The sequence below is a fragment of the Pteronotus mesoamericanus genome, unplaced genomic scaffold, assembly GCF_021234165.1.
Source record: "Pteronotus mesoamericanus isolate MK-2021 breed Mesoamerican mustached bat unplaced genomic scaffold, CSHL_Meso_final scaffold_85, whole genome shotgun sequence".
NCBI lineage: Eukaryota > Metazoa > Chordata > Mammalia > Chiroptera > Mormoopidae > Pteronotus > Pteronotus mesoamericanus.
In genome coordinates, this window is record NW_026555329.1 from 75,064,032 (window position 1) to 75,076,143 (window position 12,112).

A 12,112-nucleotide genomic window follows, 5' to 3' on the forward strand; every position below is an offset into this window, starting at 1 on the left:
TGCCCTGCTTTACCCATTTCACTCTCCTGTACCCCCTGCCCTCTGGCAACTACCAGTCTGTTTTTTGTATTCATGAGTTTGTTTTGTTTGTTTGTTCCTTTGTTTCTTTTTTGTTTTATGTTCCACATACCAGTAAAATCATACAGCTTTTGTACTTTTCCATCTGATGTGTTTCACATAGCATAATACCCTCACAGTCCATTCATATTGTTGTAAATGGTGATGTTTCATCTTTTTTAAGGCTGAGTAGTATTCCAATGTATATATGTAACACATCTTTATGCATTCATCTACCAATGGACACTTCAGTTGTTTCCATGTCTTGGAAAACAATATGGAGATTTTAAAAGGAATAAGAGTGGAACTACCAAATAATCCCCCAATTCCTTTTCTGGGTATTTATTTGAAGAAAATAAAAACAATTTAAAAAGATATGTGTACCACTGTATTCATTGCAGCATTTTTTTTACAATAGCCAAGATGTGGAGACAACCTGACTTAAGTTTGGATTCCAAGGCATCCCCGTCAGCGAATAAATACATTGCTAATCACACAACTAGATCAAGAGCCAGGCCACTTCCCTACATTGAGCCTCCTTTGTATTGGAGATCTTAGTTGCTTTTAATAACTGACTATTTGGGCCACATGTTTTTTTTGTTTGTTTGTTTGTTTTTGTTTTTTTTTTCTGCACTTTAAATTCCTGCTCCTGCGTTTTAAAATCACCAATAAAGAGTGAGTCCTTGGAAACCCTGTGCCCTCACCCTCCAACCTTGGTAAAGCAGAACCCCAGGCCCATTGCTTCTCTGTCTCTGTCTCTCTCTCATTCTCTGCTTGTGACCTTGCTGTGTGGCCCCAAGTGTGCCTGTAACTTCCAGATTCTGTAAATAATAAACCTTTATTATAGCAAAATTTCCTGCTGGTTATTGCTAATGCGTCTTTTGCAGTCACAATGAGAACCAAAAGGGTATGTCCAACCACAGTATTAGTTATTGATTGGCAGCACACAATATTTTTAGTTAAACTTGGAGGGTTAGCAGAGGTGTCCCATGTAAGGAGTCAGCACCGGGAGTCATTGAATTGGACTAAAACATAGGGAGAGAGTGCAAAGAAGGAAAAAAGGGAACTTTTAGAGAGAAATGGGAGCAATGAAAAAAGTGAAAGAAAATAGGTTTACATTGTGACAGATGCACATAAAAACTGTCCTCAACTTGCTGGTGGTAGTAACTTATTTATGTATACATGTGTATGTATGCAAACACACCGTCACACATATACACATACATACAAAGCACATCTTCTTTATCCATTCATCTGTTGATCGACATTTAGGTTGTTTCTATCTTGGGAAATGAGGACTGATATTCTCATTTGTTTCTATAAAGAAGGGAAGGGTCAGAGTTGCTAGGTGGAGGGAAGTGATCAGTATTAAAGAAGCCCGATCCAGGATAGTTCCAAGCATCGTACAATCCAGGGAGCTAGTCTAAGGTCAAGGTCAAAAGAAAGTGCTCTTTTAGTTGCTTGATGGGATGCTGGCCTGTTTGTAAGTCTCTTAAAGCCAAGTAGATGTTCAAAGGCGGGTGGAGGGGGGGAGAAAAGCAAGTTCCAAACTGTGGCATTAACACAACCTGTTTGCAACTTTACAAAATATTGTACCTCAGCGTGTAAAACTGGGATCCAGTGGAAAAGCTAGGAGGTGCCGTTGAACTGGTCGTGGGAGTTCCTGACTTGGTGAATTTGCATCATCTCTGCAAATTTATGCACTGACTTGTATGAGCACTGAGAAATTCCCCAGAACACTGGTTTTTCCTTTTCTTTGTTGGAATGGCAGAACTATGGCTACAGAAGAACAGGAATACATAGATGGAATATTGATTAGCTTTGGTATGCAATTGGGGAATAATGATTTATATAGTTCTTTGGTGATTAAAAAACACATGCAACATTTGCAGACCTCAACATATATAGTCTTATTAACATAATATTCTCTTTATTAACAGCAAAAAAGGGAAATCACCAAATTTTACAAATTATCTAAACTTTTTCATTTTGGCCACTAGACTCTTGACTGCAATATTTAGTAAGGATTACACAAAGCAGCATTTTATACTCTAAAACTTGGAGGTACTCATAATTTTAGAATCTTAGGATTAGGAGATAAAAGCATTATGAAGAGTGATTAAATGCACCTAATGACCTGGGAACTCTGAGTGAGTAGCAGAGCCTCTCTCTCTGCCAGGGTCTGTTACCTTTCCTGTCTCTGCTATAGTAACAGATTCCTAGCTACTCAGGATTTTGGCAGCTGATTGCACTTCACAGCTTCCTCTTAGAAGTAGTCGCTGCCATGTGATCAAGTGCTGCCAATGGAGTATGAGCAGAGGTGATATATAATTTCTGGGGGACGCCCCTAGACAGGCATGTCCTTCCTTCTCCTTTTGCCTTTTCTTCTCCGTGTGTGCTGGGAGGTAACGATTGGTTGACTCGGACCATAGAGGTGAGGTGACCACCTGAGAATTGTGGAGCGATTCTCCATCCTAGAGTTGGCTCCGTAGTTCCTGACCCTGTGGAGCTGTCACACCAGATCTGGACTGCTCATGAGAAGCAGACATCTCCATTCTTTCAGACGCTGACTTTCTCTTGCCCTACTCATGCACATTATGCTATGCCATAAACACGTACAGTAATGTATATCTTCATGATGAAGCAGTATGGATTTATTTATTGTCTTATAGTCAAAGAACATTTTTATATGACTTGAAAAATACTTGTGATTTAATACTTGTGAACATGGAAATAAAAAGAAAAACATGCATATGCAGTATGATACCAATATTGGTGAAAAATAAGTATATCCAAAGAAAATAACAAACAGCAATTATCTTCAAGTGAAGTTTTCAGTAATGTTTTTTATAATTTCTAATTTTCCTATGATGAACATATTTCTTCTATAATGAGAAAACTCACATACTTTAAAAAATTCATGGTATATAAATATTGGTGTGTCTTTTTGTCCTTCTCTAGGTCTGTGTAAAAGATATATAGGGTGTTCTGATCTCAACATCTCCTGTCTAGGAGAGGCTAAGTGAATAACCTTTCTTCTGCGTAGTCTGGATTCTTTCTCTTGCATTGGCAAAATTCTGCTTTTTCATTTTTGATTATCTGTATTGTTTTTTTCCCCCACCAGGGCTAGATGTGTATTTTTACATTAGGGCCTGTGTGAGGACTGTTCTTGCTGTTTGAAGGACGTCTCGAGTCTTTGTTTAGGCACCCGCCCCAAGTTCTCCTTGGGCTCAGTTTCAGCAGTACTGTGGGTGTGGGGTTTTGCTGGTTCAGTGTGCCCTGCCACTAAGTACTTATTCACCAGGAATTCAAAAAAAATTTTTGGAGTTAGTTTCTTCAAGATATGATACCTCACAGGCTCTCTAATGGTAGTCTCCATCTGTTCGGGGAAGGAGGGGACGTTTAGCAGGCTCTGTTAAGAAAGGTCTGTTTGGAAATGAAGAGGGCACACCAGGGCATGTCTGTAACGTCATGAGACACTGGTAGCTCTGGCTCGGGGGCACTGCCTTGAACTTTCAGCAGCTGCTAGCCCAGTAACGTCTTAACTATATTTTCTCATGCTATTTTATTGGTTTTTTATAACTTCTTTGCCAGTGTAGGTATTATTATGCCCATTATACAGATGAGAAAATTGAGGCACAAACAGGATAACTAAATGGCTCGTATAGTAAGACTAGGAAGGGGTAGACCCAAGGCTCCAATTCATCTTCTGATTCTAAACTCCAATCTTTTTCAACTACATCAAGATAGGTTGAAAGACATAAGGATGGAGTAGTATCATGCACCATAATAAAGCTTTATTTTCTTGAGGAAGAAAATACTCAAAATGATGTCCAAAGCAGGATTTGTCCAGCCTAAAAACCTGCTCAGGGCTACTGAGATAAATATTTGTCTCTTTATTTCCATCTGTCTGTCTTTCTGCCTATCTGTCTATTGAGGTTGAGGAAGGAAGATAGGAAAATCTTGCAGGTGTTTATTTTCCTTAAGTGAAACAAACATCATGCTGTTCTGTAAATAATGGGCTTTAGTCCTGAAATTTATGTGAGATACATTTTTAAACCAAGAAGTATTAACATTAGAGAAGAAGCCATTTTAAAATTTTTATAAATGCTGCTACTGGGGAAGGAACGGGCTAAGAGAAAGATGATGAGAAAGTAGAATTCATGTTAAGACTAAATGAAATTCTTAGTCAGTTAAAGGACTTAAAAAAGTTATTTATACAGCCCAAATTTCACTTAACTGTGTTACTTTGGGGTCCCCCAATGATTGTTACCAGCATCTGTTGATGAGCCACTTTCAGAAGTTTAAGAAACAAACAAACAGAAGAAAGAGGGATTAAAGAGGAAGGAGACATTAATCTTGTAAAGCACATGTGAATGTAGGTGACACTGAATCTCACTGAAGGCATTTAAAGTAAGTTTCCCAGGAATGCTCCCTTTTAAAATGAAAGCTGGAGACGGTTCTAGGGTAGCCTGCTCCTTCTCAGAGAGGGTAGGAGCAGCGAGAAGCACTCTGGGTCTGTTGGGGATTTTTTTCATATATTGTATGCCCTGCCTCCCATTATCGCTGAGTATGGGGAAAGACTCTGGGGCTCTCCCTGCTCCTGGCAAGGGGGAAGTGGATTGACAAAACCAGGGAATTGGATGATTGGCCCATGGCCAGTTCACTCCCTGAGAGAGAAAGGGCGAAAGGAAACTGTGTGTGAATGTGTGTGTGAGATTTGCTTGGCGTGGACATTAACAAGGAAGTGATAGGGATAGTGGAGGTGGGGGAGGAGAGAGGGACACGGAGTGTGAAGGGTAAAGACAAGGGGGGCGGGGCATGTACTGCAGGCCATCCCCGCCCCCTCCCCCCCACCCCCGTGCTGGGTGGTGGGCGTGAGGTCAGCCTTCTGGGGGAGTGCAGTAGTGCCATCCCGCCAGAACAGCTGGATTGTGTGGGGGACAGGTGTACGGGCCAAGGGCAAGGCCGTGACTAACTCCAAGTCCTTTAGAAGGAGAGAGAGGCCCTGGCACATGACTCAATGTGTGCACAGCCGGCTTGCAAGTGAGCTGTCTAAACACAGGTACACCCGTTAGAGATTTGTTTGATAACATTTCTGACCTATTTTAAATACAGGAAGACTATTTGTCTCAATTTTGCTGCTTTCATAGTTGAGACAATGACTATGTAGAATGATGATCTGAACCTCAAGAGGAGAAATAGTTAGATATACTGCTACTGCTTAGAAAATCTCTTCCTTTCGGTTGTTCCTTTCAGGCTCAGTTGGTTGGAGCATTATCCCTAACACCAAAAGTTTGGGGGTTCAATTAATGGTCACGGCACATACTTGGGTTGTGGGTTCCATTCCTGGTTGATTGTGTATGGGAAGCATTTCTTGGTAGGGCATATGCTTAGGTTGCGGGTTCAATCCCTGCTTGGGTGCACATGGGAAGCAACCAATCAATGTTTCTCACATCGTTGCTTCTCTCCTCTCTGTCTTTCTCTCCCTCCTTGCTCTCTCTCTAAAATCAATAAAGGTGGTTTTCTAAACATTAAAAATAAAGGAAATCTCTGTATCTTTGATGTTAGTGTATGCTTTTAAAGACCTGGGTAATTAGTCTTCCATCTTTATTCTTGCTTTCCAGAAAATCTGGACTCATGCAGGTCACCTTTCTTTGGAAGCAGCAACTAGCAGCAGTTCCTCCCGCCCCATCCCAGTCCCTGAGGCCCAGGATCCAGAGGGTAGGGACCCAGTGAGCCAGAGCCCCACATCCTTACACGGCGGTGGGGAAAGAAGCTGGCAAGGCTCTGAGTATATGCGTGCGTATGCTCACAACTTTTGTTCCTGTAACACAGGAACTGCTCAGTTCCCGAATTTCTGGACTCATACAGCGCATTAAGGAAGAGAAGAATGAATTTGCCCAGGATAAGAGCCGCCACTAAGGGGTTGCCGTGTCGCCATCTAGTGGCAGTGCAGGCACAATTCCAGGAAGCGCTGAAAAGGCTGCCTGTGCGTGGGAGCGCCCAGTGCCACCTCACTGGGGTACGCTCCCAGTGCACTAGGGAAGCAGCCCTCCTTGGTCTTGCTTCTTGGTGGGCAGAAGGCATCTGGGGGAAAGTGTCAGACCTGAGTCTTTGAAACTGGAGTCTTGTAGCTACTTCTTTCTCTTTTACTTGGCGTTTTATGCCTTGGCGAGCCTTCTTCCATGATCTCCAACTCTTCCCCTGCGAGCTCACCTGTCTCATCTCTGAGACACCCACGCTGCCTACACTTCTCTCCCTTCTCTCATCATGGCCACGGGGAACCAGGCTTGCTGGGGAATTCTGTGGAAGGTGGCCTGTGCTTGGAGATGCTAGAGGCCATGCATGGGAAAGAGACCCGGTTAGCCCTTCCTCCAGATTATTGCCAGCAGGAAAATTAAGATTTTTGTTCTCAATTTCTCTTTGATTTTGAAATAAAATAAGAGGGTAACATGAAAAACAGAGTAGAAGCCAGAGCTATGGCTCCATAAGCAATGCAAACACATTATTTTAATAAACTCCCAAAGCCAAAACTGAGTTTTCATGTTTTGCATGGGAAGTATCACATTTTTTAACTTGCTGCAGACAATTTAATTTTCTTTGCCAACACACAATGTGTCCCCTGATGAAAGGAAATAGAAAATAGCTATTATGTTGAAATAACGTGTGTTTGGGAAAAAGTCAAACCTGTGCATCAGTTGGTAGATATTTGTTAGGCAAGCTTTTTTCTTCTTGGAAGGATTATCTCAATTCCCCACATCGTTCAGCCTTTCTTAACTTCATTAATAAAGTATCTGTCAAAAAAATTTATATTTATGGCAATTTCTTCATTCCTTCCTTTCTCCCTTCCTCCTTTCCTTTCCTGCCTTCGTTCCTTCCTCCCTGGCCAGACTAGGCTTTCTGGATACAGGTCAGTTGACCACTTAGCTTTGTATGCAGTTCGCTGCCCAGAACCCAGAGTGGGACAGGACAGAGTGGCCGACAAGGGATAGTTTTGTCTGCTGTCAAATAGTCACCACAGAAACCCTGTTCTTGGTTTTCCCTGACTGGCTTCTTTCGTTTGGTGTAATACACCCCAGGTCCACCTATGCTGTTGCAGAAGGCAAGGTTTCCTTCTTTTTCTGGCCAAGAAGTGTTCTCTTGTATAAATGTACCACAGCTCGTTAAGAAATGTTAAATCTACTGATGGGCACTGGGACTGCTTCTAGATCTTGGCTATTGTAAATAATACTGCAATGAACCAATGTCGCACCAATAAATTCAATACAATTTTTTACAAAGATGAGGAACACTGCGTTTGGAGAGGTGCACGCCTCACCCAGGTTTTCCGGCGTGTGGCAGGCTGTGACCTCCGGCTCCGTGTCTCTACAGCCGCGGCCTGTCTTCAGGCACCGGTCCTGTGTCTGGGTGGAGATGGCGCCCGAGGTGTGCCCCTGGAAGCGGGGCTGTGCATGCTCACTGCTGTGTCCTGCCGCTGGTGCTCTGCCTGGCGCGTCATGAGCATCTTCTCTTAATCTGAGTGAGTGGGTGTCTGTCCCACAGTCCATTATGTTCTCAGCAGGCCAGCCGAGGTCCAAGAGGGCAGCGGGTTGTCTGCAGCTTCACAGAGCGCACGAGCTGGCGCTGGGGCCCGATGCCGGAGCTCGGACCCCTAGCACTGAGCCTTCCCACTGTACAGCCTCCACTGCCTTCCTGGGGCGCTGGCCCGGCCTTCCTCACCCTTTCTGACCTTATTCCTCATGCTCCCCATTTGTTCAGAGTCCTGTCCAGCCTGGTTAGAACACTATTGGGTTTTTTAACATTTCCTTTGTAGCAACGCAAACTTAGCAGCCTTAAAGGACATACATTAATTGTGTCACAGTCTCTGTGGCTCACAAAGTGTGGGCACAGCCTCCGTGGGTCCTCTCTGCGGGTTTCAGAACTGCTGTGAGGATGTTGACCGGGCTGTTCTTTCTCTGGAGCTCAGGGTACTCTCTCAAGCTCACTCTTGTTGGAAGAATTCAGTTCCTTGCAGTTGTAGGACCAAGGTTTTCTTACTGGCTGTCAACTGCTGGGGCACCTCAGCATCTAGATGCTTTCTGCCGTTTCTCAGCAGATGGCAACTGGACTCTTCAGGGCCTGCAGGAGGTCCCTGTCCCTGGTCCCAGACTCTTAAGTGATTAAGTCAGGCCCACCCAGGGTGATCTCCTTTTGTTAAAACTCAATCTTGAGTAATTTGGGATCTTAATTACATCTGCAAAAGCCCATTGTCTTTGCCACATAATGTAAGCACAGAGGTACCATCTGATTGCATTCACAGTTGCAGCTCAAGGATTATTCAGGGTGGGGCTTCTGGGGGCCGTGTTGGGATGTAGTCCACCGCACACCCAGCTGTGTGGGGCTGGCCCCAGGGCAGAGTGAATCTGGACAATAAATGAAGCACTTTCCCTATGTTTCTTGATAACTGTGCTAGTCTTGTTTTCACTTCTTTGAGCTCATCGTCTTCCTCATCTCCTTCCTGTGGGGCTTGATGTGAGATGTATGCTAAGTGAAGCGTGCAAGGACAGGCAGTCGTCCAGGGCAGGTGGATCTGAAGACTCTGATTAACAAGAACGTCTTCTCTACCTGACCTACATACACATTTGTTATCATTTGCACTTAAATATGATGTTTTGGCTCTCTGATTGTTTTCTGTGCCCAAACCTCCTCTACTTCTCTCTTTGGATGAAAGATATTTTAAATTTCAACAATTATTTGACCATCATGCTTACATGTTCAGAGTTGTTTTTATGAAAATAAAATTCCTTTTTTGCACATATGAGCTCATATCTGGCAGGTGTAGAATCTGAGAGTGCTGTGATCTGGCCTTTCTTGTTGACAAGCCTCTCGCACTACGTGCTGGTGTTTAGACATTGGCCCATGACCCCTGCGAGGAAAGCTGGTGGCTGTGCTGCTGTTCCAAGCCCCTGGGTCTAGGCTCAGAGTTTGTTCATGTGGATGCAAATGCAAAGGGGATGATGACTTCTAAACTGTGTTCCTGGTCACAGCTGGCCAGTGTCTGCTTGAGGACAGGTTGCAGAAGGGCAATTCCAGATCCAGATTTTGTGGTGTGAAAATCCGCCGCGAGTGTGGTGTCACTCTTGGGGGACTCAAGGCCCCACCGGGAGCCGCCCGCATTCCTCAGCGTGAGAACAGGGCAGCTCTCAAGACAACAGAGGGACCCCTTCCACAGCCATGCTGACTGCTGTCCTAGGGCTGCTCATGCTGGCGGCCGTGGCCGAGTTTCTCATTGGCCTGGTTGGAAACGCAGTCCTTGTGGCCTGGAGTCTTGGAGAATGGGTCAGGAAATCCAGGGGGCTCTCCTACCACCTCATCATCCTGGGCCTGGCTGGCTGCCGATTTCTCCTGCAGTGCCTGATCATGGTGGACTTAATCCTGTGTCCGTTCTTGCAGAGCAGCCTTGAGCTTCGCTTTCTGAATATCTTCTGGGTTGTGGCAAGCCAGGCCAGCCTGTGGTTTGCCACTTTCCTCAGTGTCTTCTACTGCAAGAAGATCACAACCTTCGAGCACCGCGTCTACCTTTGGCTGAAGCAGAGGGCCCATTGCCTGAGTGGCTGGTGCCTTCTAGCGTGCCTCATGACCAATGTGTTCCTTGTAGCCCACGTTGGCTTAGAGTTCTACAGTCCTTCCCAAAGAAATAGCAGCATCCTGTACCACCTTTCAAGGTGGCACTATCAGCGCATATTGCAGCTCAATGCGGGAACTGGGTTTCCTTTTGCGGTGTTTCTTATTTCCTCTGGGATGCTGATTGTCTCTTTGTATAGACACCATAGGAAGATGAAGGGCCACACCGCTGGCAGGAGTGATGCTCGGGCCAAGGCTCACATCACTGTCCTGAAGTCATTGGTCTGCTTCCTTATTCTTTATGTGGTTTACTTCATGGCCAGCCCCTACTCTATCACCTCCAAGGCCCCTCCTGCTAATCTCGTGACTGTGTTTGTCTCGGAGACACTCATGGCTGCCTATCCTTCTCTTCATTCTGTCATATTGATCATGGGGAATCCCAGGGCGAGGCAGGCTTGTCGGAGGATCCTGCGGAAGACAGCGTGTGCTTGGCGGTCCTAGGCCTGTGTGCTGGAGGCAGAGGAGTGGTCGGGATGCTCGGCGTTCTTTGGCAGATCTCTATGCGGCAGCTGACTTTGACATCTTCGAACGTTTTCCTTCTTTCACACCCGTGGGCAACAGGAAATGCAGAATAGAAGTACTATATCTCCTTTGGCAATGTGGAGTCCGTTATTTTACCACGTTATGGAATTCAACACTGGGGCTTTAGGTTTGGTAAAGGGGTGTTATGTTCTGTTTATGTATAGTAACTAATTCATTTCTTTTTAAATTACACATGTAAGTTACATTTTTCCTATTGTGGGAAGCAGAGAAAGGAGCCAGAAATACTGTGATTAATTTTTGTGAAATTTCATCAATCCTTAATGTTGATGGTTTTGTATAAGCTTTTAAAAAACACGTATCTTATTATGTTCCCATTCTTTCACATAGTAGTATCTAACTAAAAAGACAAAATAAAACGTCTGTATACTTCAGGACGTTTCTCTGAGCCCTAGAAGTCAGTTGGCTGACATGGTTGATATTAAGCTTCAAAGCCAGAACCTGGAGTAGGTCAAGGGAGTGAGGGGCACTTGCTTCTGCTCTCAAGAATATCCCTCCTTGAGGGAGAGGTCAAGCCTCATCCTCTTGGGTCATTCAGTTGTCCTCACAGCCCTGCCCGGCTTCCCCAGAGCCTGAAGTCAGAGTCCGGGCATGCTGGGTCTTTGAGTTGGGTGACTATCACCCACAGGGGTTGATGCATAGCAGCAGGAAGTATAACTATTTTTGTTTTCTCTGAGGTTCCTAGTGCCTAGAACACTTTCTAGCCCATAATAGGCGCTTAATAATTTTTTTCTAAATGATCAATTTGCTGTGCTAAGTAGTCTTACATCTCCTGTTTTACATCGTAGAGAAATCAAGACCAAGCGAGGGCCATGACCTGCCCAGAGGTCACAGAGGCCGAGTGCAGTGCTGGTGCTGGAACTCGGCTCCCTGACTCCCGGTCGGGGTGCTTTCCTTGCCATCGTGCTGCTTTCCAAAGGGGTTCGCTTCGCTGGTCCCTCCTCCGAGTCCCATTCCTCCTCTGTGTGCTTTCTCAGCTTTAGCTTTTAGCCTTGTATGAACACATTGCTTGTGGTTCACCTCTAGGGGATCTAGAATCTAATGGACAGCAGTTAATATACTTAACGTTTTTTTCTCCACCTCTTACGTACACATCATGCTAGTCTACTTTTATTAATTTATTTTCTGTAACGTGTCTTGTCTTTACTGAATGTTGTGAACTGTGGTACATGCTTGCCACATGTGGACGTTAGACATTTAGGGCTGGCCTCACCGATGTCGCTGTGAGTTGTGTGAGGTCAAACACTGTCTTTTGTGTTCTGGGAGTGATAATGTATTCTCAAAGGGAGAGATGTTTCTCCTTTGTTACATTTTTAGTAATAGGAGAAATTTTCATTATGCCATGGTTTTGTTTTTACAGATATCCTTTGTGACCAATTGTGGTAATGATAATAATAGCGCCTAACATTTTTTGAGGGGCTTTGTATCTTATCAAGTATTCTTAAATATTGTCCATAATTTCATTAGGTTTTAGTGGCAACTTTGTGCAGTTAGTAATTCTAAGCCCATTTTACAAACAACAAAACTTAGACTGGTGTGATAATTTACTCAAGGTCACCAGCTATCAACTAGAAGTGCAGATAAAACTATTACAGGTTTTTGGACTCCCACGTCTTGTGTATATGCAATAAACTGTAAGTCCCTCTTGTTCAGATATGAAGAATTTATGCCTGCAGAATGCTCAAGTTTATGAGTATGTTTAACCAGATGAAATAAGCAGCTAATCTTGCAAGTCTGGTGTTGGTGGAGTGCCTGGGAGCCAAGGCCCAAACCATGACCGTCTGAAGTTTCGCTTTTCTGTGCCTTGCTTTTATTAGGCACAGAATCCTTTTGTTTTCTCAGTCACCTT

The 12,112-nt window shown here is 44.3% G+C and overlaps 1 protein-coding gene across 1 annotated transcript; it reads left to right on the forward strand.

The window, feature by feature from the left end:
- Positions 1–9,273: 9,273 nt before the first annotated feature.
- On the forward strand, positions 9,274–10,164 carry TAS2R5 (taste 2 receptor member 5). The gene has a single exon (XM_054564167.1). The coding sequence runs from the start codon at positions 9,274–9,276 to the stop codon at positions 10,162–10,164; it is 891 nt and encodes a 296-aa protein (XP_054420142.1).
- The last annotated feature ends 1,948 nt before the right edge of the window (positions 10,165–12,112 follow it).

Excerpts from the sequence above, each read along its gene's own strand:
- TAS2R5 (XM_054564167.1), top strand. The coding sequence starts at position 9,274 with ATGCTGACTGCTGTCCTAGGGCTGCTCATGCTGGCGGCCGTGGCCGAG.